The sequence below is a fragment of the Macrobrachium rosenbergii genome, chromosome 1, assembly GCF_040412425.1.
Source record: "Macrobrachium rosenbergii isolate ZJJX-2024 chromosome 1, ASM4041242v1, whole genome shotgun sequence".
Lineage (NCBI taxonomy): Eukaryota > Metazoa > Arthropoda > Malacostraca > Decapoda > Palaemonidae > Macrobrachium > Macrobrachium rosenbergii.
The window spans coordinates 37341038-37368747 of NC_089741.1; the positions used below are offsets into that span (position 1 = coordinate 37341038).

A 27710-nucleotide genomic window follows, 5' to 3' on the forward strand; every position below is an offset into this window, starting at 1 on the left:
AAAAGTTTATATTACCTTTGTTGTCTCTCTCTCTCTCTCTCTCTCTCTCTCTCTCTCTCTCTCTCTCTCTCTCTCTCTCTCTCTCTCTTACTTTTTAATCTAATTACCTATCACAATTGTATGAATTTATTATGTGATTAAATGTACTCTCTCTCTCTCTCTCCCCTTCCTACTTTTTATTCTAATTACTTATCACGAGCCATCGAAATAACACACAGAGAGAGAGAGAGAGAGAGAGAGAGAGAGAGAGAGAGAGAGAGAGAGAGAGAGAGAGAGAGAGAGGGAGGGTTTTACTCCACCCCATATATTGTGATTTTAGTATTTGCTCCTCTGAACCTTCTTAAATGAGAAGAGAGAGAGAGAGAGAGAGAGAGAGAGAGAGAGAGAGAGAGAGAGAGAGAGAGAAAATGATGCCTTTGTGAAGACTCGGCACTCTGTCCTATCTTTCTATCTTTTAAGGCAAAAATCTCTCGCGCCGTGGAAATCGCATCCAAGTGTAAGGTGAATCAACCTCTCAATTAATTTACTCAAGTTCGGCCTGGGTTCATTTCCAGTAACCCCCCTCCCCATCCCCACCCCAAAAAGGACAGGTGGGTTTTAAGCTATCGAGGAGGAGGCGTTTGTTGTGGTTGCCCAGAGATGCCGAGAGGTATTGCACACCTTAAGCCTTTTGGGAGGTTAAATTGGTTTGCTTGGTTGATGCAAATAGATGTTGGTTGAATGCCACTGGTATCAAACATGAAGCGTGTTTGCTTAATGTAAACAGATGCACTTATGAAACTGGTATGAAACTGTTCCGCTTAATGTAAACAGAGGCACGTACGAAACTGGTCCCTTTAATGTGAACAGTAGTACAGTACGTATGAACCTGGTCTGCCTAATGTGAACAGAGGTACTTATGACACTGGTATGCAACTGGTCAGCTTAATGTGAACAGAGGTACATATGAAACTAGTATGAAACTGGTCTGCTTAATGTGAACAGAGGTACCTATGAAACCAGTATGAAACTGGTCTGCTTAATGTGAACAGAGGTACTTATGAAACTGGTTTGCTTAATGTGAACAGAGGTACTTATGAAACTGGTAGGAAACTGGTCTGCTTAATGTGAACAGAGGTACTTATGAAACTGGTAAGAAACCGGTCTGCTTAATGTGAACATAGGTACATATGAAACTGGTATGAAACTGGTCTGCTGAATGTGAGCAGAGGTACTTACGAAACTGGTATGAAACTGGTCTGCTGAATGTGAGCAGAGGTACTTACGAAACTGGTATGAAACTGGTCTGCTGAATGTGAGCAGAGGTACTTACGAAACTGGTATGAAACTGGTCCGCTTAATGTTCGTATTCTCTTTCTTTCTTCTTACTTTCCTCAACTCTCTCCCAAGGTTTTCCTCTTACACCTTTCAAACCTTGTAACTGTCAATTTCAGTTTCAGCGCTGAGTGACTTCATAAGTCCCAGCGTTTGGCCTTTGGCCTAAATTCTACATTCTAATCTGTTTCTGTAATCTGAAATCATCATTTTCTCAAAACAAAATCATCCAAGACTAAATCGAAGAACACATATCTCATTGATGATAGCAGATACCAAAGAAAACATCTTTTATCATAAACACAATCACTTATCTCCTTCTCTGCATTTTCCTTCTTTTTTTTTTTGGGGACAACGTCCATGAGAATAGCTCCATTTCCTCACACGACAGGTCTCTCTCTCTCTCTCTCTGGAAGATGATCTTCCAGTCATATCCCCGTTCCAACCACGTCTTCTCGCATGAGCGAGAATCCCGCAATCCATGATTTCGTGTCGACAGCAAACAAAGAGCGATTCGGATAATGGCCTTCAAATCCTCTTGCATCAGTGTGTGTTCGTGTGTGTGTGTGTGTGTGTGTGTGTGTGTGTGTCTCCAGGTGTGCCTGTGTTTGTCTCAGTGCATGACTCTCTCTCTCTCTCTCTCTCTCCAGCTTGACTGTCTGTCTGTCTTTGCCTTTCAGAATTAGTCCCCCCTCTCTCTCTCTCTCTCTCTCTCTCTCTCTCTCTCTCTCTCTCTCTCCAGCTTGACTCTCTGTCTGTCTATGCCTGTCAAAATTACTCTCTCTCTCTCTCTCTCTCTCTCTCTCTCTCTCTCTCTCTCTCTCTCTCTCTCTCAGCTTGACTGTCTGTCTTTGCCTGTCAAAATTAGTCTCTCTCTCTCTCTCTCTCTCTCTCTCTCTCTCTCTCTCTCTCTCTCCTCTCTCTCTCAGCTTGACTGTCTGTCTTTGCCTGTCAAAATCAGCCTCTCTCTCTCTCTCTCTCTCTCTCTCTCTCTCTCTCTCTCTCTCTCTCTCTCTCTCCGTTGCGTGTATTCTCTACACTTGTCTAAAATACGGAATCCTCCATTTGTGCGACTGACTGCCTATCCATCTTCTGAATTCGGAACTTCTTCGCGCATGCGTACAGACGTAATGTTTACCCATGAGAGCCAATATACATACATACATATACGCAAAGGACAATAGCTAGTATGTACGTGCGTACAAACGTATGTGATTTGGCCTTGAAAACGGCTTGTTGCTTGTGCAGATGATTCTACTCTCTTTGCATTGAGCCAGTCTCGTAGAAGAGATTCAGCTAAAACTGAGATAGGAGTCTCTCTCTCTCTCTCTCTCTCTCTCTCTCTCTCTCTCTCTCTCCATCCGTAGCGGCTAATGACAGCAAAATCGTACATTAATTCCGCACAGAAATTTTCATTCAGACGGAATGGAATTAGGGGACGCGGACGAGTGGCTTCCCCAAGGGGACATACTTGGGGCGCCCCCGTCTTCCTCCCCCACCCCTGCAAATGTGCTTTGCATTTGCAATGATGATATTGTTATTATTATGATTGTCATTATTATTATTGATATTGATGGTCCCTTCCGGCTGCCGACTCAGGGACAAAAAATCGGAATTATATTCGGGATAATGAAGGCTTCATTGTAATGGTGGTCTGGTTTGGGCTTAATCACCCTGATAGCACAAATGATACAGATTGGAAAATGGGAAAAGTGGCTTCTTGAATATGATTTCCACTAATGTAGGTAGTGTGTATACATATATATATATATGTATATATATATTATATATATACATAAATATATATATACACATTATATATATGTATGTATGTATGTGTGTGTGTGTTTGTTTATGTGCGTGTTTGCTTGCACATGCGTATACTTTACGTTCAATATAAAAGTAAAGTATATGAAATTAAGTACAAGGCAACATCGGCTTCAAATGCTACCCTGCCATTTTATATTCAAGTTAAATTTTCACGCAAGAACATACTAATTTGGCCCTGAAGCTGACATTGCAGTGTCCGGTCTTATAATTTATGCTCTCTCTCTCTCTCTCTCTCTCTCTCTCTCTCTCTCTCTCTCTCTCTCTCTCTCTCTCTCTCTCTCTCTCCCCTGCTATTTAATCTAAATACCCAACACAGCTCGTATGAATTTGTCCTCTGGTTAAATGTACATTTTCTCTCTCTCTCTCTCTCTCTCTCTCTCTCTCTCTCTCTCTCTCTCTCTCTCTCTCTCCTGCTATGTAATCTAAATACTTATCACATTTCTTATGAATTTGTCTTTTGATTAAATGTACATTCTCTCTCTCTCTCTCTCTCTCTCTCTCTCTCTCTCTCCTGCCATTTAATCTAAATACTTAACACTGTTCTGAATGAACTTTTCTTCTGATTAAATGTCATTTCTCTCTCTCTCTCTCTCTCTCTCTCTCTCTCTCTCTCTCTCAGCATCGCATAGAATTACAATAATTTGGCTCATAGGTGTTAATACGATTTAAAACTTTGGCTGCTTTATTGTAAACAGAATAACTGCATTAATCTGTTTTAATGATTTATTTTTTAAAAATATATCACACAAATGTTAACAGCTTCAGTAATTGAATGAATTAAGTTGTCTGTTGATAATGTTTCTCATAATTGATTCTTGGTAGGTATAATGTCCGACGGCATTCATTATATTAGATTAAAAATAGTTAATTTACTCTGTCTATACAAGCAAAAACTCTCTCTCTCTCTCTCTCTGAAACTAGACTCCTTTGACTCATTCATTCTTATCCAATTTAAAAAGTTTATATTACCTTGTGTTCTCTCTCTCTCTCTCTCTCTCTCTCTCTCTCTCTCTCTCTCTCTCTCTCTCTCTCTCTTACTTTTTAATCTAATTACCTATCACAATTCGTATGAATTTATTATGTGATTAAATGTACTCTCTCTCTCTCTCCCTTCCTACTTTTTATTCTAATTACTTATCACGAGCCATCGAAATAACACACAGAGAGAGAGAGAGAGAGAGAGAGAGAGAGAGAGAGAGAGAGAGAGAGAGAGAGAGAGAGAGAGGGGAGGGGTTTTACCCACCCCATATATTGTGATTTTAGTATTTGCTCCTCTGAACCTTCTTAAATGAGAAGAGAGAGAGAGAGAGAGAGAGAGAGAGAGAGAGAGAGAGAGAGAGAGAAAATGATGCCTTTGTGAAGACTCGGCACTCTGTCCTATCTTTCTATCTTTTAAGGCAAAAATCTCTCGCGCCGTGGAAATCGCATCCAAGTGTAAGGTGAATCAACCTCTCAATTAATTTACTCAAGTTCGGCCTGGGTTCATTTCCAGTAACCCCCCTCCCCATCCCCACCCCAAAAAGGACAGGTGGGTTTTAAGCTATCGAGGAGGAGGCGTTTGTTGTGGTTGCCCAGAGATGCCGAGAGGTATTGCATACCTTAAACCTTTTGGGAGGTTAAATTGGTTTGCTTGGTTGATGCAAATAGATGTTGGTTGAATGCCACTGGTATCAAGCATGAAGCGTGTTTGCTTAATGTAAACAGATGCACTTATGAAACTGGTATGAAACTGTTCCGCTTAATGTGAACAGAGGCACGTATGAAACTGGTCCCTTTAATGTGAACAGTAGTACAGTACGTATGAACCTGGTCTGCCTAATGTGAACAGAGGTACTTATGACACTGGTATGCAACTGGTCAGCTTAATGTGAACAGAGGTACATATGAAACTGGTATGAAACTGGTCTGCTTAATGTGAACAGAGGTACTTATGAAACCAGTATGAAACTGGTCTGCTTAATGTGAACAGAGGTACTTATGAAACTGGTTTGCTTAATGTGAACAGAGGTACTTATGAAACTAGCATGAAACTGGTCTGCTTAATGTGAACAGAGGTACTAATGATACTGGTAAGAAACTGGTCTGCTTAATGTGAACATAGGTACTTATGAAACTGGTATGAAACTGGTCTGCTGAATGTGAGCAGAGGTACTTACGAAACTGGTATGAAACTGGTCTGCTGAATGTGAGCAGAGGTACTTACGAAACTGGTATGAAACTGGTCTGCTGAATGTGAGCAGAGGTGGTCTGCTGAACGAAACTGGTATGAAACTGGTCCGCTTTTTAATGTTCGTATTCTCTTTCTTTCTTCTTACTTTCCTCAACTCTCTCCCAAAAACATTTTCCTCTTACACCTTTCAAACTTTGTAACTGTCAATTTCAGTTTTAGCACTGAATGACTTTATTAAGTCCCAGCGTTTGGCGTAAATTCTATATTCTAATCTATTTTTGTAATCTGAAATCATAATTTTCTCAAAACAAAATCATCCAAGACTAAATCGAAGAACACATATCTCATTGATGATAGCAGATACCAAAGAAAACATCTTTTATCATAAACACAATCACTTATCTCCTTCTCTGCATTTCCTTCTTCTTTTTTGGGGGACAACGTCCATGAGAATAGCTCCATTTCCTCACACGACAGGTCTCTCCCTCTCTCTCTCTCTCTCTCTGTCTCTCTGGAAGATGATCTTCCAGTCATATCCCCGTTCCAACCACGTCTTCTCGCATGAGCGAGAATCCCGCAATCCATGATTTCGTGTCGACAGCAAACAAAGAGCGATTCGGATAATGGCCTTCAAATCCTCTTGCATCAGTGTGTGTTCGTGTGTGTGTGTGTGTGTGTGTGTGTGGGTGTGCCTGTGTTTGTCTCAGTGCATGACTCTCTCTCTCTCTCTCTCTCTCTCCAGCTTGACTGTCTGTCTGTCTTTGCCTTTCAGAATTAGTCCCCCCTCTCTCTCTCTCTCTCTCTCTCTCTCTCTCTCTCTCTCTCTCTCTCTCTCTCCAGCTTGACTCTCTGTCTGTCTATGCCTGTCAAAATTACTCTCTCTCTCTCTCTCTCTCTCTCTCTCTCTCTCTCTCTCTCTCTCTCTCTCTCTTCAGCTTGACTGTCTGTCTTTGCCTGTCAAAATTAGTCTCTCTCTCTCTCTCTCTCTCTCTCTCTCTCTCTCTCTCTCTCTCTCTCTCTCTCTCTCCAGCTTGACTGACTGTCTGTCTTTGCCTGTCAAAATCAGCCTCTCTCTCTCTCTCTCTCTCTCTCTCTCTCTCTCTCTCTCTCTCTCTCTCTCTCTCTCTCTCTCTCCGTTGCGTGTATTCTCTACACTTGTCTAAAATATGGAATCCTCCATTTGTGCGACTGACTGCCTATCCATCTTCAGAATTCGGAACTTCTTCGCGCATGCGTACAGACGTAATGTTTACCCATGAGAGCCAATATACATACATACATACTTATACGCAAAGGACAATAGCTAGTATGTACGTGCGTACAAACGTATGTGATTTGGCCTTTGAAAACGGCTTGTTGCTTGTGCAGATGATTCTACTCTCTTTGCATTGAGCCAGTCTCGTAGAAGAGATTCAGCTAAAACTGAGATAGGAGTCTCTCTCTCTCTCTCTCTCTCTCTCTCTCTCTCTCTCTCTCTCTCTCTCTCTCTCTCTCATCCGGCTAATGACAGCAAAATCGTACATTAATTCCGCACAGAAATTTTCATTCAGACGGAATGGAATTAGGGGACACGGACGAGTGGCTTCCCCAAGGGGACATACTTGGGGGCGCCCCCGTCTTCCTCCCCAACCCCTGCAAATGTGCTTTGCATTTGCAATGATGATATTGTTATTATTATTATTGTCATTATTATTATTGATATTGATGGTCCCTTCCGGCTGCCGACTCAGGGACAAAAAATCGGAATTATATTCGGGATAATGAAGGCTTCATTGTAATGGTGGTCTGGTTTGGGCTTAATCACCTGATAGCACAAATGATACAGATTGGAAAATGGGAAAAGTGGCTTCTTGAATATGATTTCCACTAATGTAGGTAGTGTGTATACATATATATATGTATATATATATATTATATATATACATAAATATATATATACACATTATATATATGTATGTATGTATGTGTGTGTTTGTTTGTTTATGTGCGTGTTTGCTTGCACATGCGTATATACTTACGTTCAATATAAAAGTAAAGTATATGAAATTAAGTACAAGGCAACATCAGCTTCAAATGCTACCCTGCCATTTTATATTCAAGTTAAATTTTCACGCAAGAACATGCTAATTTGGCCCTGAAGCTGACATTGCAGTGTCCGGTCTTATAATTTATGCTCTCTCTCTCTCTCTCTCTCTCTCTCTCTCTCTCTCTCTCTCTCTCTCTCTCTCTCTCTCTCCTCTGCTATTTAATCTAAATACCCAACACAGCTCGTATGAATTTGTCCTCTGGTTAAATGTACATTTTCTCTCTCTCTCTCTCTCTCTCTCTCTCCTGCTATGTAATCTAAATACTTATCACATTTCTTATGAATTTGTCTTTTGATTAAATGTACATTCTCTCTCTCTCTCTCTCTCTCTCTCTCTCTCCTGCCATTTAATCTAAATACTTAACACTGTTCAGAATGAACTTTTCTTCTGATTAAATGTCATTCTCTCTCTCTCTCTCTCTCTCTCTCTCTCTCTCTCTCTCTCTCTCTCTCTCTCTCTCTCAGCATCGCTAGAATTACAATAATTTGGCTCATAGGTGTTAATACGATTTAAAACTTTGGCTGCTTTATTGTAAACAGAATAACTGCATTAATCTGTTTTAATGATTTATTTATTTTTAAAATATATCACACAAATGTTAACAGTTCCAGTAATTGAATTAATTAAGTTGTATGTTGATAATGTTTCTCATAATTGATTCTTGGTAGGTATAATGTCCGACAGCATTCATTATATTAGATTAAAAATAGTTAATTTACTCTGTCTATACAAGCAAAAACACACTCTCTCTCTCTCTCTCTCTCTCTCTCTCTCTCTCTCTCTCTCTCTCTCTCTCTCTCTCTCTCTCTCTCACGGTCTTTCCAAAGCAGTCTCTCTCTCTCTCTCTCTCTCTCTCTCTCTCTCTCTCTCTCTCTCTCTCTCTCTCTCTCCAGAGAGACCTTTAAGTGCCTGCTACTATCACGGTCTTGGGCGCAGTCCAAAGCAGTACGCTCTCTCTCTCTCTCTCTCTCTCTCCAGCTTGCCCGTCTCTGTCATTCTCACTCCACGTCTCTCTCTCTCTCTCTCTCTCTCTCTCTCTCTCTCTCTCTCTCTCTCTCTCTCTCTCTCTCCAGAGACCTTTCCAGAGAGTGCCTGCTACTATCACGGTCTTGGGCGCAGTCCAAAGCAGTACGCTCTCTCTCTCTCTCTCTCTCTCTCTCTCTCTCTCTCTCTCTCTCTCTCTCTCTCTCTCTCCAGCTTGCTACTATAACGGTCTGTCTGTCTCTCTCTCTCTCTCTCTCTCTCTCTCTCTCTCTCTCTCTCTCTCTCTCTCTCTCTCTCTCTCTCTGTCTCTCTCTCTCTCTCTCTCTCTCTCTCTCTCTCTCTCTCTCTCTCTCTCTCTCTCTCTCTCTCTCTCTCTCTCTCTCTCTCTCTCTCAGCATCGGCCATTTTCATAGCCAAACCATACACGCTTATTCATTTCGAAAAAGCGAATTTTCATGCAGCCAAATTTACGTGGGTCAACCCAGAGCAAGCCCTGTGTATTTACATTGAAGATGATGTCATTATCAGTATTATCGGTAATAATGATGATGATGATGACGGCTGCTCATTCGGAGCCACTTTCGTACAAATAGGTCAAAAATTGCCTATCGAATAATGTAGACTTGATTGTAATGGACGTCAGTTATTCTTTTTTGGTCTGGGTACGCAAATGTCAGAGATATCCGGTTTTAAAATTGGTTTGTAGGTTAAAGCTGCTACCTGTAATACTGTGGGTTAGGAACAGGTACATATTTTTCCTTTGTATTCTCCATCTGTCATTTATATGAGCTTTCTTTGTAAACTTACTTTTATATAATTCTTCAGTTTGCTAATTAAAGGTCGACAGTCGAAAGGCCTCGCAGCGTTCCAGTGTTTCTCTTTCCTTCGTGGATTTTGTCTTTATTTATATATTCATCACTTTCCATATTTTCCTGATTCAGTTATACATATGTATTATATTTATATATATGTTTGTATGTATATACATACATGCATTTATATATTTATATATATATATATATATATATATATATATATATATATATATAATTAAATGTGTGTGTGTGTTTCAGTATAAAAGTGGCATCATGTTCATAGATGATTTTAAAAAGGCTACCGACATATATACATCGTTATTGTCAACCTAATGACGGCTCATTTGAAAAGGAAAATAGATATTTCACTGGGCTGAATAGACATCGAACAGAAAATAATTTGAACGAATATTTTCGACTCTTATCCAACATTCCACAGAACAAAAACATTTCACCGAGAAGTGAGAAAATGACTAACCTGATATGCGTGAGATATTTTCTTTCTTTTTTATCGGGCCTCCCAAAAAACATTTTTTTCAGCTCAGAGGAAGTTGACGAAAACGTTTTATTTCTTGGACGCTCGGTGATGGAGGGAAAACGTTTTGGATGGCGTGGCGAGGTCATGGCACGATAAAGATATGAATCGATGATGCAAAGTTCCTCTTTTCTCTCTCTCTCTCTCTCTCTCTCTCTCTCTCTCTCTCTCTCTCTCTTCTCTCTCTCTCTCTCTCTCTCTCGCTTCAGCTTGTTTCTCTCTCTCTCTCTCTCTCTCAGCCAGCTTGTCTGTCTGTCTGTCTATCTGTCTCTCTCTCTCTCTCTCTCTCTCTCTCTCTCTCTTTCTGTCTCACTCTTCAGTTTGTATTCTCTCTCTCTCTCTCTCTCTCTCTCTCTCTCTCTCTCTCTCTCTCTCTCCAGGTTTTCTGTCTTTGTCTGTCTCTATCTCTGTCTGCTTCTCTCTCTCTCTCTCTCTCTCTCTCTTCAGCTCTCTCTCTCTTTCTCCCTCCTCTCTCCCAAGTTTCTCTTTCTCTCTTTTCTGTTTTAACCTCCCTCCTTCCTCTGTCGTCGGATGCGAATTTCGAACGTGACGTCTCCTCTCTCTCTCTCTCTCTCTCTCTCTCTCTCTCTCTCTCTCTCTCGTTCGATCTGGAAAACTCCTTTCTTGTCATTTTATGCCTTTGCACTTTCTCTCACTTAGTCTTCAGCTCTCTCTCCTCTCTCTCCTCTCTCTCTCTCTCTCTCGTTTCTGATCTCCAGCTTCTCACACTTTTCTTAGGTCAGCTTTTCTCTCTCTCTCTCTCTCTCTCTCTCTCTCTCTCTCTCTCTCTCTCTCTCTCTCTCTCTCACACTTTCTCTCCTCTCTCTCTCTCTCTCTCTTCTCTCTCTCTCTCTCTCTCTCTCTCTCTCAAAGAAGGAGGCTCCCAATTGACATAGACATCCTTTCCTCCGAGGTGTTTGGACCCTGGCAGAAGACGTGGGATGTTTTCAAGGGATCCTTCAGCCGTAGGATTTCGGTGACCTGACAGACAGGGAGTCCTTCCAACCCGAAGGAGGGGTAGCTTTCTTTCGTCAGACACCTGATCGCTTCTCGAAGAGGGAGAGAGAGAGAGAGAGAGAGAGAGAGAGAGAGAGAGAGAGAGAGAGAGAGAGAGAGAGAGAGATGCTAATTTAAAAAAAAGAGAACAGAAAAAGAGACGGCTAGAGAGAGAATAAGAGACACACTCACAAGCTGCAGACGAAGAAGAGAGAGAGAGAGAGAGAGAGAGAGAGAGAGAGAGAGAGAGAGAGAGAGAGAGAGAGAGAGAGGACAAAGCGAAGACGAGAAGGGTGCATTTTTACACAGCTAAAAGTGGGAAAAAATCAGTCTATTAAAAGATCCCCTTACGCTGATTTCTTGCCTTAAGAAAAAAAAAAAAATAAAAGCCGAGATGGAGAAGGTATCTCCTTACGCCAGTTACCGAATTTCATTTTCGGTTTTTCACGAGAACGGGATGAAAAACCAAGGTCAGGACAGCATATTCTTATGCTTTTGCATCGTCTTTGTGTTTTATTTATTTGGTTTTTCACGGAAAAATACATTAAAAACAGTAGGATTTTACAAGAAAGATCGTGCGGACCAAGAATAAAGATTTCATGAAAGCTCTCTCTCTCTCTCTCTCTCTCTCTCTCTCTCTCTCTCTCTCTCTCTCTCTCTCTGAATCATGCCACCTTTAAAGATACAGTATATATATACAATATACATCGACAAGAAAAATACATCGTGAATACCATATTAATATCATTTTTACCCAAGAACCTAGAAAGTAGTAAGCACCAGTGACCCGCTCTTCGTAAATGTAACACCAGTTTACGCTAATCGCACGAAATAAAACCTTAATTTCGTACAAATTCATCATGAAACGAATTACAGTATTCGTGATCAAATTTTGGAAGTAGATCAATGTGGAAAATTTTGTCAGAATCTTCTACATTTTCAGTAATACCAATTTTAATGTTCATGAGCTGTGATTTAATTGAAAAAATATAAAAATAAGTAACTAATAAAAATACGAAACCCCTTAGCGCGTCTGATGAACTTCAAAGCAGCTGAATTTTAAAATTTTATTTATTCTGAATTTTAAAATACCTTTTTAGTGAGCATATTTGGAAACGTGAGTACAAATGTATTTAGTGTGTCAGTGTGTTCCAGTATGAGAGCGTGTGCCTTTGTGCAGTTTTTAATTTCGTTGTCACTCATTCATCACATTACCGAATGACCAATTTGGTCCCAGTGCTAGGCCTCTGGCCTAGACCTGGCATTCCATCCAAACCCTTCGGGCCAGCCCTACGAGAGCTGATAGCCAGCTCAGTGGTATGCTTAAACTGTTTTAATAATAATAAAAAAAAACGTGATGTAATGTCATTAATACCAGTCGTTATTCCAACCTCACTTGGTGCACTGTAGGCATTATTTAAGGGTCTTTGCAGCGTCCCTTCGGCCCCTAGCTGTAAGCCCTTTCATTCCTTTTACTGTACCTCCCGTTCATATTCTCTTTCTGCCGTCTGACTTTCCAACCTCATAGTGCAATGCAGAAGGTTTTCCTGATATTACACCTTTCAAACCTTCTTACTGCCGATTTCCCGTTCAGCGCTGATGCTGAATGACCTCATAGGTCCCAGCGCTTGGCCTTGGCCTAAATTCTATTCTATACTATTCTGTTCTATTCTATGCTGTTCTATTCTGCCAAGGGGGAGGGGGGAAACAGGTGTTTAAAATAAATCACGAGGATTTTAAATTCGATTTCCGGCCAAAATGAAACTGATGGAAATGCGAATAGGAATGTGGATACGTCATTGGCGAGAGAGAGAGAGAGAGAGAGAGAGAGAGAGAGAGAGAGAGAGAGAGAGAGAGAGAGCTTTGCTAAATCCTCAGAACAAACGACATTCAATTCGTCAACGGGAAAAAGGGTTAAAAAATAAAATAATCCATTCCTCCATTCTCCTTTCCGTGCGAGATTTTTTTTTTTCGTTTTTTTTGTCGTCGGATGCCAGCCAATCTTGTGATGATGCTGATGATGATGATGATGGTGATGATGATGATGATGACGGATTGCGCAGGTGATCGTTCCGGTGAAGAAGAAGAAGAAGAAGAAGAAGAAGAAGAAGAAGAAGAAGAAGGAGATGAAGAAAAGGAGAGGAAGAAGAAAGGAAAAGAAGGGAGGAAGAATTATTATCCCCGACGCTCCGAGGCCAAATGATGATGATGATGACGTAAGAAGAAGAAGAAGAAGAAGAAGAAGAAGAAGAAGAAGAAGAAGAAGGGGGAGGAAGAAGAAGAAGAAGACGAAGAAGAAGAAAGGAGAAGAAGGAAAGAGGAACTGTTTTCCTTGGCGATCGGATGCCAATCTTACGATGATGATGATGACGGAAGAAGAAGAAGAAGGAGGAGGAGGAGGAGGAGGAGGAGGAGGGAGGAGGAGGAGGAGGAGGAAGAAGGGAAAATAAAGGTAGAAATTGTTTTCTGACCATCGGATGCCAGTCTTATGATGATGATGATGATGATGATGGTAAAAAAAGAAGAAGAAGAAGAAGAAGAAGAAGAAGAAGAAGAAGAAGAAGAAGAAGAAGAAAGGGAGGAAGAAGAAGGAGGAGGAGGAGAAGAAGAAGGGAAAATAAAGAAGGAGAAATTGTTTTTCCTGACGATCGGATGCCAGTCTTATGATGATGATGACGATGATGATGGTAAAAGAAGAAGAAGAAGACGAAGAAAAAGAAGAAGAAGAAAGGAAAATAGAAAAAAAAGATGGAGGAGGAATTGCTGTTGCGGCTGTCCCAGACGATCAACAAGTGTCAGCAGGACATTGTGGCTGAAAATGTTGGTCTTGGTGCGGTGTCTTTCCGGCTGTCACGCCCCACTGGGTTTCCTGAAGGGGAGTGATTGCCTCTCTCTCTCTCTCTCTCTCTCTCTCTCTCTCTCTCTCTCTCTCTCTCTCCTATGGACACTGCTGTCTTGGAATGTGGGTCGCCACCCAATTGTTGCTGAAGCTGCTGTTTGTGCCCTGCCTTGCCTCCTAACCCCCTCCTGTATGTGTGTGCGTTTGTGTGGGTATCTGTGGTTGGGGAAACAAGAGAGAAGGGCGGAGCGCCTTTTGTTTGTGTGGCTGTGTTTGTGCGTGTCTGTACCTGTGTTTGTGGGTGTGTTTGTGTGTGTATTGTGGTTGGGTGTCTGCCACACAAACAATGGGGGAAAAAAGAAGGACGGAGCGTCCCTTGTTTGTGTGTGTGTGTGTTTGTGTCAGTGTGTGTCTGTGTTTGTTTGTTTGTGTCTGTTTGTGTGGGTATTGTTATTTGTTGTTTGTCACGCACAAAGCGGGATGGGGGTGGGGAAAGGCTAGAAGGACTGGGCGCCTCCTGCGTGTGTCTGTGCATTCTGTGTTTGTGTGTGCTTTTGTGTTTGTGTAGATATCTGCGGTTGGATGTTTGTCACACACAAAGGGAAAATATAGAAGGACATGGTGCGTCCTGTGTTTCTGTGCGTGTCTGTGTTTGTGTGTGTCTGCGTTTGTGTTTGTGTTTGTGTGGGTATTGTGGTTGGGTGTTTGTCATACAAACAAAGGGGAAAACAGAAGGACGGGCGCATTCTGTGTGTCTGTGCTTGTGTGTGTGTGTCTGTTTGTGCGTGTCTGTGTTTGGGTGTTTGTGTGTGTGTATGTGTTTGTGTGGGTATCTGTGAAAATCTTCACACTATTAAGATTCTTTAGATATTTTTTTTTCAAATTTTACGTTTAGGCTGTAGATAACTAAGGACAGAGCTCCCCAAATTAATAAAATAGTGACATTATACATTTCTATAATGACGCGTAGTTACTTAACCCATTCCGGGTCTCAATTACATGCGCAGAGATGAACACCCATTCAGATCAACACACTCCCTAAAAAATGCGTCGAAGTTTCCTCGGCGCCGTCGAGTTTCCTGTACAGCCGCTACGGCGTATAATCAAGGCCACCGAAAATAGATCTATCTTTCGGTGGTCTCGGTATAATGTATAGAGGTATTGACGCTCTATGTTATAAGGCTGTATGAGCCGCGGCCCTTGAAACTTTAACCAAGGCCCGGTGGTGGCCTATCCTATATCGTTGCCAGACGCACGATTATGGTTAACTTTAACCTTAAATCAAATAAAAACTACTGAGGCTAGAGGGCTGCAATTGGGTATGTTTGATGCTTGGAGGGTGGATGATCAAAGTACCAATTTGCAGCCCTCTAGCCTCAGTAGTTTTTAAGATCTGAGGATGGACAGAAAAAGTGCGGACAGAAAAAAGTGCGGACATAAAAAGTCCTGACAGAAAAAGTGCGGACGGACAGAAAAAGTGTTGACAGAAAAAATGCGGACGGACAGACAAAGCCGGCACAATAGTTTTCTTTTACAGAAAACTAAAAACCAACGCAAAAGGTCCTTTTTCATTTAAAGGGAAAGTATAGACCGTGCGCAGGAGTGGGTTGAAATTTGCATAAAGCATCCTACAGTTTTTGTCAGAGTACAGAGAACTCACAAATCCTAATGTTTATGATATGATGTTTATATTTATCACGAGCGACGGATGAAAGTGATTATGTTAAATCTGGCGGACGTTCCATTCGTTACTGAGGACAAATGGCATAAGAATGAACTTGTCTTTTGCCTGGGTTGAATAGCTTGGTGGTGGGGAAGGGTATCTTTAACCAGCGTGAAACTTATTCACTGTCCTAAAGCGGTTCTCCTCTTCTCTAAAAATTTACTAAAATTTTTATCAATTGATTTAGTTATTTCTTAATTTAGTTTTTTTCTAATAGGTAATCTTTCTGTATTTCCTATTACTCTGTGTTTTCTTTGAAATGAATACCATATTCTTTGGAAGCTTGAATTTCAAGTCAGTGGCCCCTGTTGCATATGAATAGGGTTCATGTTCTGGATAATAATAATAATAATAATAATAATAATAATAATAATAATAATAATAATAATAATGGAAGTTGGGCATTCAAGTCAATGGCCCTTGTATGATTGGGGTTGTTTCATATGAATAAGGGTTCATTTTCAGGATATTGACCAATAACTCTTTCCTTTAATAATAAGAATAATAACAATCTTCCTTTAATAATAATAATAAAATAATAATAATAATAATCCATTTAAATATCTTAATGGAAGCTTGAATTTCAAGTCAGTGGTCCATTTTATGTGGGATTGTTCCAGATATGAATAGGGTTAATTTTCTGGATAATGGTTAATAATAATAATAATAATAATAATAATAATAATTTCAGTCCAATTTTAATAATAATAATAATAACTGCTTAAGTCCATGGAATATAAAAGATTGTTCTTATATAATGATTACTTTAACCTGGCGATTTTCTTCCCTATAAATTAATCCCGGTTCGAAAACTACATTTCAATTTCACGCCAGAGAATAAATAATTCCCTCGGTTAAATTGGCTGGGATTTTGGAAACTTTCAGAATAACTCGAGTAATTCCCGCCTTAAATTCGTTCAGGAATTCAAATGTCCTCAAAGAACGTCTCTACTGTCTATGGAAGGTAAGATGAAACGGAAGAAGAAAAAGAATAATAAAAAATCCGTAAAAATTGTTATCCAGTTTTCTGTACAGCTTATAATCAAGGCCACCGAAAATAGATCTATCTTTCGGTGGTCGCTGTGTAATGCTGTATGAGCCGCGGCCCATTAAACTCTCAGCCGGCCTTGATGGCCTGTGTTGTTGCGTTGCCAGAAGCACGATTATGGCTAAATTTAACATTAAATAAAATAAAAATGATCAAGGCTAGAGGGCTGCAATTTGGTATGTTTGATGACCGGAGGGTGGATGATCAACATACCAAATTGCAGCCGTCTAGCCTCAGTAGTTTGTAAGATCCGAGGGCGGACAGGGAAAGTGCGGACAGAATAAAGTGCGGACGGACAGACAAAGCCGGCACAATAGTTTTATTTTACAGAAAGCTAACATTAGGAATCAGGAGACACTTAAGCATAATGAGGTTATCTAGAACTATTTTTTGAACGTCCGAAAAATCTCGATTTTCTTGACTTGTTTTATCCAGTAACAAATATCGAGATTCCTGGGACCTTAAAAAAAATAATTTCAAATAATTATATTATGCTGGGGCGCCTTCTAATTATCTTTCAGCTTTGATTTTTTTTTTTCATATTTTGCTGTCTTCTGTTTCATCTTACTTTCTATAGGCAGTAGAGGCGTTCTTTATTTATTAAATAAAGGTAGATATATACTGTAGATACAGAATGTAGCACTAAGGCCAAGCGCTGGGACCTGAGATCATTCAGCGCTGAAACGGAAATTGACAGTAAAAAGGACTGAAAGGTGTAACAGGAGGAAAACCTTGTGCAGTCTATGAATCAATTGTTAGGAGCAAAGACCTTAAGTAATGCATATACAGCATTGTTCCACACTGTCAGTAATTCATCAACATTTTGCTGCAAGTCTCCTGCTGTTTATTTTGAAATGAAGTGACTCCTCTCCACCGTCTTCTGTCTAGGTGGTGCACTTTCTGTCCGAATTTCCTTCCCTGTCCCATATTACCGTTAAAGTGAAAAGCAGCAAAGGACAGGCTAAGTCGCTTTACGTGATAAATTGGACAGTGCTTGGCAGGATAGGGAGGTACTGAGGTGTCTCTGAGCTGTTTAATGAACTTTACTGAGGCAACGTGGGGCCCGTTAATTATTCTCTGTCTTTAATGCAGATGTTCTACATGCCCAGCCACACACACACATACACACACAGACACACACATGCACAGAATATATATATATATATATATATATATATATATATATATATATATTATTTATATATATATATATATATATATATATATATATATATATATATTATATATAATAATAATAATAATAATAATAATAATAATAATAATAATAATAATAATAATATACATGGTATATACAGATGCAGTACACACAGTCTGGTTACATAAGATAACATGATATAAAAATAATTATCGACAGTATCCACACAGTTGCTGAAGAAGTAGAAAGAAAAATAGGACTCATAATAATGGCAATGACAGTAATTATATGGAGAATAATAGTAGTAAAAACAAATATTAAAAACGATAGCAATTAAAAGTACAGATTGCAGACGATTAATTTCCAGATATATATATATATATATATATATATATATATATATATATATATATATATATATATATATATATATATATCTGTGCTTGTGTGCTTGTAGTAGTAGACCTGAACACACTGCAATTAGCAATTTTAGAACAGAGTACAATACTCAAAGCAAGCGTACATCCTTAATGATCTAATAACCATATTTCAAGACCCCGAAACAGATGGAACATTCTAAGCACAATTTACAGACGTAATACTCGCATATTCCTGCGACTGCACGTAAGCGCACGAAGTGAAGGCACTTGTTTTTTTTTTTAAACGTCCGTACCGCGTCGACGTACCGAAAGAACACACTCTGTCTTTCCCCTGCCTGTCATCGGGAACCTTTCTCATTTGGGAGCAGTAATTGCCTTTCCATTTTGACGTCTGCCCTGATGATCAGGTATTCTCTTTGCCGGGGAGAGAGAGAGAGAGAGAGAGAGAGAGAGAGAGAGAGAGAGAGAGAGAGAGAGAGAGAGACGACTTGTGTCGTGTCGTGTTCGAGAGAGAGAGAGAGAGAGAGAGAGAGAGAGAGAGAGAGAGAAAAGGACGACTTGTGCCACCTCTCATTCAAGGAGAGAGAGAGAGAGAGAGAGAGAGAGAAGGACGACTTGTGAGAGAGAGAGAGAGAGAGAGAGAGAGAGAGAGAGAGAGAGAGAGAGAGAGAAGGACGACTTGTGCCACGTCTCATTCAAGGGGAGAGAGAGAGAGAGAGAGAGAGAGAGAGAGAGAGAGAGAGAGAGAAGGGCGACTTGTGTCGTGTCTCATTCAAGGAGAGAGAGAGAGAGAGAGAGAGAGGGAGAGAAAGAGAGAAATTTTACAAAGCTCATATCTTAATGAACCTGGTATCACTCGGTATGTCAAAAGCCCTCTTCACGTCGCTTGTCAGAAGGAAGAAAAGAGCTATTTTTCGTGAATTGTTGGTTTTGAAGCTCGAATGATGTTTTCAATATTCCAAAAAAATTCATTTTTAATGTTCGTTTTGCAAAGCTGATAGAATATATTCCTGTTGCCTGCCATAAAAACGACAAATTTCAAAATATATTGTATTCTTCTTCTTCTTCTTCTTCTTCTTCTTCTTCTCCTGCTTTTACTTCTTCTTCTTCTCCTTTTTCTTCTTCGTCTTCTTCTTCTTTCCTTCTTCTTCTTCTTCTCCTTCTTCTCCTGCTTCTTGTCCCTCTTCTTCTTCTTCTTCTTCATCATGATGCTTTCGGAGAGAGATTCCTTTGTTGCGCCGTCCCCCCAGGGCCACCCGGGATAGACAAATCCTACAAGTTGAATTCGATATTTCACTGACTCGTCTTTGCTGCCGACTTCGACTTTCTCTGGAAATTCTTCCGGGGAGGAAAGATTTCCCAGAGAATCTTTTCTGAGGTCTCCTTTATGTTTCTAAACTTAAAATTCTTTTTATACATCTGAGGATTTTCATTATTATTATTATTATTATTATTATTATTATTATTATTATTATTATTATTATTATTATTATTATTATTTTATTATTATTATTATTATTATTATTATTATTATTATTATTATTATTATTATTATTATTATTATTAGAGAATTTTTCCAGGTCTCCTTATATTTCTAAAATTCTTAAAACTTTTTTATACGTTTGAGGATTATTATTATTATTATTATTATTATTATTATTATTATTATTATTATTATTATTATTATTATTGTTATTATTATTATTATTAGAATGTTTTCCGAGGTCGCCTCATTTTTATGAACTTAAAATTCTTATACAGCTTAAGGTTATTATTATTATTATTATTATTATTATTATTATTATTATTATTATTATTATTATTATTATTATTATTATTATTATTAAAATCTTTTCTGAGGTCTCCTTATATTTTTAAACTTCTTAAACCTATTCCTATGCATCTCTGAGATTATTATTATTATTATTATTATTATTATTATTATTATTATTATTATTATTATTATTATTATTATTATGATCATCATCGCTAGGAGGAAGAGTTCTGCTTTCCAATATGTGTAATGAGTTTGTCTCCGAAATGAATGATAGAGAAATAATTGTCATGATTAGAATATGAATTAGAAGGAGAATTTGTTTAGATTTTCGAATGTCAATGAATGATTTCTTGTAGTTTTCAGACTTTTAAGTAAGTTTTCAAGCTAATAAATTAGTTTTCAGACTTTTAGATACGTTGTCAAACTGATAAATTAGTTTTCAGGCTTTTAAGTAAGTTTTCAGGCTGGTAAATTAGTTTCAGACTTTTAAGTAAGTTTTCAAACTGATGAATTAGTTTTCAGACTTGTAAATAAGTTTTCAGACTGATAAATTAGTTTTCAGGCTTCCAAGTAAGTTTTCAGGCGGTAAATTAGTTTTCAGGCTTTTAAGTAAGTTTTCAGACTGATAAATTAGTTTTCAGACTTTTAAGCAAGTTTTCTGACTAATAAATTAGTTCTCAGACTTTTAAGTAAGTTTTCAGACTGATAAATTAGTTTTCAGACTTTTAAGTAAGTTTTCAGGCTAATAAATTAGTTTTCAGCCACTACAGCTTATAATCAAGGCCACCGAAAATAGATCTATCTTTCGGTGGTCTCGGTAAACTTTAACTATGGCCCGGTGGTGGCCTGTCCAATATCGTTGCCAGAAGCACGATTATGGCTAACTTTAACCTTAAATTAAATAAAAATTACTGAGGCTAGAGGGCTGCAATTTGGTATGTTTGATGAACTCTAGCCTCAGTGGATTTTAAGATCTGAGGGCGGACAGAAAAAGTGCGGACAGAAAAAGTGCGGACAGTAAAAAGTGCGGACAGAATAAAGTGCGGACGGACAAACAAACCCGGCACAACAGTTTTCTTGTACAGAGAAATAAAATCAGGTAGTGATTTCCATTATTAATAATACAGTTCCCAGGAACCAGAATTACAGTCAACTGTGGAAACCACAGAAATGATTTTAAGCAGAAGTCTCCTTGCAAGATCGTGGAAGCGCCTCCCTGGGGGAAAAGGAGAGGTGGGGTGTGGGGAGAGGGGAAGGGGAAGTGGGTGGGTGTTGTCCCAGGCAGGCATGCAGGCAGGCAGGCAGCGCCCTTGGCCCGCCGGAGGGGTGGACAAATTTCGTCAGTTATCCAAAGTTTGCAGCCGGAGAAATAAACTATTTCCCCGAGATAAAAGTTTTCGGGAGCTCGTCCCCGAGTTCCAATTCTGTTGAGATTAAATAGAAGAAAGTAGGATAATAGTGCTACTCTTGGGGAAGATTTTTCTTTTATTTATATTTAGGTAGTTAGTCTGCACGCCACCAGGTGAAGGATGGAGGATAAAAAAAATATATATATAATATATATATGAAGGCCAAGAGAAAGAGAAGGTCTGCTCACTTCCCCCCCAAAATCCCCCTCATTGCGTCAGCAGGTGAATTGCCGTAATGAGCAGGTATATCTCTAAGATACGCCATCGCCTACGTAGTTAGGCGATGCCCAGTTGGCCAGACCTTGCCTCTCCTGGCCTTGCGTCGTGTCACAAGTTAAAATCAACGTATTATTTCCTTTATGACGTTCAGATGATTAGCAGGGATACGACGCATCGCATTAAAAAATAAACAAGTAAAAAATGCGCCGAGGTTTCTTCGGCGCAATCGAGTTTTCTGTACAGCCGCTACAGCGTATAATCAAGGCCACCGGAAATAGATCTATCTTTCGGTGGTCTCGGTATAATGCTGTATGAGCCACGGCCGTGAAACTAACCACGGGCCGGTGGTCGCCTATCCCATATCGTTGCCAGAAGCACGATTATGGCTAACTTTAACCTTAAATGAAATAAAAACTACTGATGCTAGAGGGCTGCAATTTGGTATGTTTGATGATTGAAGGGTGGATAATCAACATATCAATTTGCAGCCTTCTAGCCTCAGTAGTTTTTAAGTGCTGAGGGCGGACAAGAAAAAAGGTGCGGAGAGAAAAAAGTGCGGACGGACAGACAAAGCCGGCACAATAGTTTTCTTTTACAGAAAACTAAAAAGGGTTCTGTAGTTATGTACTAATTATAACGTACCGAATCCTGCCGTGATCCTTATTCAAATAGCGGGCCACTAAATTCACTAGATAATTAATTTCATTAAAATTCTGTTTGGTGTTGCGGGGACGGCAAAATGGAGCGTTGTAATTGTAGGCCTTTTTTTTTTTTTTTTTTTTTTTTTTGTTCGGTAATTCCCGATATTAAGAGTCGAATGCCGAATGTCTCTTTTTGATGGGACAAAGGGGCAATTTTCAGTAATATTTTTTTATGGAATTGGATACTGAAAAAAGGGGGTAATTACAACAGTATGTTTTTTTATGAATGAGAGAGAGAGAGAGAGAGAGAGAGAGAGAGAGAGAGAGAGAGAGAGAGAGAGAGAGAATAACATTAGCACTTGTGAATCGTCATGGGTAAATCAGAATGGAATAGGATGTACAGTATATATTACAACCATCCTTTTTCTAGTAATTCTCTCTCTCTCTCTCTCTCTCTCTCTCTCTCTCTCTCTCTCTCTCTCTCTCTCTCTCTCTCTCTCGTCCTTATTTTGCAGCCAAATCACTTCCCCTGTTAAAAAGAATTTTCTTTGGGAATAAAATCTGAGATTTGTATAAAATCGGGATCTCTTTATATTCTGGTGATTGAATGAAGTTTTTCGTTCCTTATCAAAGGGACAATTATTTGATCAAGAAACTCATTTATATACACAAACCACTACAGTTAATTCCATCACTGTGCATCATACCGTGATATAAACGATTTTAAATATTTTTTAAAAATTGGATTGAAAAAACCAGAATAATAACTCAGGAAAACAATAATTAGTTTCCTAACTTAACCATAATAAACTAATGTTTATTTCATCGCTGTGAATTATACCTTTGATATAAATATTTTTTTATATTTTATATCTCTTGAAATTAATTTGAACAAAACGAGTATACTGACTCAGGAAACCAATAACTAGTTTCCTAACTTAACCTTAACACTGTTAAACAATAATTAGTTTTCTTACTTAATCATGATAAGCTAATGTTTATTTCATCATTGTGAATTATTCATTGGTATACATTCTTTTTTAATATCTTTCAACATCTCTCAAAATTAATGACACGGGAAAACATGATTATTCCAAGAAAAATTCCACGGCCATTGTCGTGGAAATAACGAGACAGGTTCTCCACATTGTACGAACTACAGGCTGGGGGGCAATGGCCCAGCTAATTAGGTATTTTCACAATAAAGGGAATAAAAGAAATAAAAGGTTGTATTGTGACTCTCTTGTTGACCGTGATAACAGTTGAGAAGTACAAAGAGAAGTCTGGGATTTTGAGAAATTTTTTTATATTGAGTATTATTATTATTATTATTATTATTATTATTATTATTATTATTATTATTATTATTATTATTATTATTAGCAAATCTGTGTGTGAGGAATTCCTTTTTATTGAGTTGTCTTTATTATTATTCTTATTATTATTATTATTATTATTTATTATTATTATTATTATTATTATTATTATTATTATTATTATTGAATCCAAGACATATGAGAAATATATGTGTGAAGAGTTTCTTTTTGCTGAGTCTTAATTAATTATTATTGAGTCTTATTATTATTATTATTATTATTATTATTATTATTATTATTAGTATTATTATTATTATTATTATTATTATTTAGTCAAAGGCATATGAGAAATATGTGTGAGCAGTCTTTTTATTGAGTCTTAATCATTATTATTATTATTATTATTATTATTATTATTATTATTATTATTATTATTATTATTATTTCAATGTACATAACACCACTCCCCAGTCAAGAGAACGACCGTATCTCATCGTGTGTCACAATTCTGCTTTCTATTTCAGGACTCGACTCCTTTTATCCTGTAATTTTTACGACCTTGGCCGTTCTTTGGAAAAACGCCTCCACTGCGCTCTCGCAGTCCTGAATAATTTGTCTGTTTAACGAGCGTCCTAACATCACAGAGGTCACAGATGATGGCGTCTCAGTCACCTTTAAAATAGGTAAGTGCCTGGAGAGAGAGATATATATATATATGTCTTAGTGTGTGATTTGATATCTATTTTGATGTATGCAAGTTTCGCCATTCGTTCAACTCTTTGAATGTGGAAGTGATTGCACTTTCGTGGCCACCAAAAATTGCTTTTTGATCTTTGCTGTGATAGTTTCCTTAATTGTTGTATGTTTATGTTTGTTTTATTCTCGTTCAAATGCTCTCTTTTCTTTGTTTTTACTATTTTTGTTTTTACTTTTTTTTTGTCATTCATCTTAACCCAGTAGCCTATGTATGTATATATATATATGTATATAATACATATGAATATATATAATATATATATGTATGTATACATATATATGTATGTATATTATATATATGTATGTATATACAGTATATATACATATGCATAAAATATTGTTGGACAGAATGAAATAAAGCGAGAAAATGAACTGGGTTGGAAAATGATTTAGGCTAAAGGAAGGATTAGGATGATGATGACATATTCATCAATGGCAGTATTAAGAGTTCCAAAATGCGGTATGAGGCAAGAGAGCTCTTACACCTGAAGCTTACTGACACATCCACCAACAGCAGACTCAAACACACAAACACACACACACACACAAACACGCTCACACACAAACAGCGGACTCGTATAAGCAAACACGTATAGCTTGCAATAACATTGCGAAACGTAACATCTGAGAAAAAATATGGTTACAGAGGCAGGAGTCCTAAATATTGCAAACGTTTTATGAGTCAAAAATAACGCAGCCTCAAACTTTGATACCACCTAACTCTCTCTCTCTCTCTCTCTCTCTCTCTCTCTCTCTCTCTCTCTCTCTCTCTCTCTCTCTCTCTCTCTCTCTCTCTCACACACACACAAACACCCACAGCCTTAAACTGTGAAATTACCCAAATCACACACACACACAAACATTGTCCCAAACGCTGAAGAAAACGTTTCATTATTCACAAACACACAAACACACACAGAAACTAAGTCTCAAACACACACACACACACAAACATGCACAGTCTCTGCCACACTACTTGAATCACACACAAAAACACACAGAAACTAACCATAAACGCTTCACGAGTCACAGAGAGAGAGAGAGAGAGAGAGAGAGAGAGAGAGAGAGAGAGAGAGAGAGAGAAGGACGACTTTGGTCGTGTCTCGTTCAAGGATAGAGAGAGAGACAGAGAAAGAGAGAGAGAGAGAGAGAGAGAGAGAGAGAGAGAGAGAGAGAGAGAGAGAGAGAGAGAGAGAGGGGAACGACGACTTGCGTCGTGTCTCATTCAAGAGAGAGAGAGAGAGAGAGAGAGAGAGAGAGAGAGAGAGAGAGAGAGAGAGAGAGAGAGAGAGAGAGAGCCACAACAAACGTTCTAGCATCAGCCCCAGCAGCACCAGAAGCAGAGAGACGGCGCGGAGGAAATAAATAAACAGATAATCCCCAAAGGAAACGTTTATCGATTCAGGGGGCGCTTCCCCCTGCCCCCCCCCCGTCCCGCAAAGCCCCATTACTCGCATCCCGGCGGACTTTCCGGTCTCGTCGGCACTGAACTCGTCGGGGAGAGAGAGAAATTGCAACATCTTAACCGGGCTGCATTCGGAATTCATAATAGGGGAAAGGGGATGATGGTGGGGTGCTCGCTTGCTTGCTTATTTCAGGTCACGTGGGATGGTATGAGATAGAGAGAGGGAGGGAGAGTGCAGGTTGGGTTTCTTTTTATATTTACTGAAGTTGGAGGAAGGTATTTGAATGGGGTTTTCTCCCCTTTTCAGTTTTCTGTAAAAGAAAACTATTGTGCCGGTTTTGTCTGTCCGTCCGCACTTTTTTTCTGTCCGCCCTCAGATCCTAAAAACTACCGAGGCTAGAGGGGTGCAAATTGGTATGTTGATCATCCACCCTCCAATCATCAAACATACCAAATTGCAGCCATCTAGCCTCTGTAGTTTTTATTTCATTTAAGGTAAAGAAGAATTAGAGGAATTTATTTCTGGTGATAGAAATTCATTTCTCGTCATAATGTGGTTCGGATTCCACAATAAGCTGTAGGTCCCGTTGCTAAGTAACCAGTAGGTTCTTAGCCACGTAAAAATAAGTCTAATCCTTCGGGCCAGCCCTAGGAGAGCTGTTAACCAGCTCAGTGGTCTGGTTAAACTAAGATATACTTAACTTAAGGTTAAAATTAGCCATAATCGTGCTTCTGGCAACGATATTGGATAGTTAAAGTTTACCGAGACCACCGAAAGATAGATCTATTTTCGATGGCCTGATTTATACGCTGTAGCGGCTGTACAGAAAACTCGATTGCGCCGATGAAACTTCGGCGCATTTTTTACTTGTTTTTGCATACTTCATTCTTTTTGATTTTGGAAAAAAATTCAGGACCCAAAACTTGTAATATAAACTTATTTCCCTTCATCCATGACACATTTTCATTTCCATTTTTTTTTTGTCAGTCAAAATTTGACTAGACAAGGTCCACAGTAGGGTGGTAGTGCCGCCAGTGCACCTCACGCGGCGCACCGTAGGCATTACCTAAGGTTCTTTGTATCGTCCCTTCGGCCCTTAGCTGCAACCCCTTTCATTCCCTTGACTGTACCTCCGTTCACATTCGCTTTCTTACATCTTACTTTCCTCAACCGTCTCTAACAATTGTTTCATAGTGCAACTGCGAGACTCTCCTCCAGTAACACCTTTCGAACCTTTCTACTCCCAATTTCCCTTTCAGCGTTGAATGACCTCATCGTAGGTCAAAACGCTTGCTTAGCCAATGACCGAAATTAATAACTCCAGTCCATTCCTCCTAGACAAGGGCAATAGTTTGCCCATTCCGACGGACGCCAAGTTACAGAAAGCTTAACTTCACATTAGATAACTTTTGGTAATTCCATTCCTTCTACAAAAGGACAATAGTTTGCCCATCCCGACGGCCCTTACAAGACATCTCAACTTCACATTCAATAACTTACCTGGGCCGCAACGTGCCCTTGGCGAAGCCTCGGCAGGTCAGTGTGAGAGAAAGGGGACTTCCTCCAGGGTTTCTCCTCCGTCAGGTCGGCCGAGAGGTTGAAGGAATGTAGTTTGTTGTGCAGAAACATCCTCAGGTTCCAGGGAAGGTCGTTGTGCCTGAAGAAGGGAGAGAGAGATTGGTTGAGTTGAGGTTCTGTCCTGAGAGTTTCATTGGGAAGTGGAAGCACCTTATATTTTTTTTGCATTGTGTGTTGTTTTGGTGTTTATGATAATATAAGGTTTGAGGATGTTTGGCTGTCAAGGTGAAGGTTAGCAAGGGAATTAGAAGACTGGTAACTGGTAACTAATGTATATATACAGTATATATATATATATATATATATATATATATATATATATATATATATATATATATATATATATATATTTATAAATAATGTGTATATATATATTTATATTTATATTTATTTATATATGTATACACACACAAACACATATTTATATAATGTGCTGCATATAATATGTAAGTATCATTTATATGCGTGTGCGTGTGTGTCTTAGAGAGAGAGAGAGAGAGAGAGAGAGAGAATGTCCATGTTGAAATAACTGCTTGAGTACGCGAACATTCACGCAGCTAGTTTTTGAATAATTGAGCGGGGACCTGGCTCGCTGTAAACATGGAATTGAGAAGCTGGCTCCGAAAAGTCTAAACATGGAGTTTATCGTCAATAGACTATCTTTGTTACACGCTGAAAAAATATGTAAGGATAAACAATCTTTTTTTTTTTATTCAGTAGGATATCTCAGA

General features: G+C 38.9%; 1 protein-coding gene across 1 annotated transcript in view; it reads right to left on the minus strand.

Moving 5' to 3' along the window:
* The window catches only part of LOC136852506 (dipeptidase 1-like), a 252027-nt gene that overhangs the window by 109552 nt on the left and 114765 nt on the right, over positions 1-27710 (minus strand). The window contains exon 3 of the mRNA XM_067127227.1: positions 26902-27058. Within this exon, the coding sequence (XP_066983328.1) occupies positions 26902-27058 (157 nt within the window). The remainder of the gene's footprint in view (positions 1-26901; positions 27059-27710) is intronic.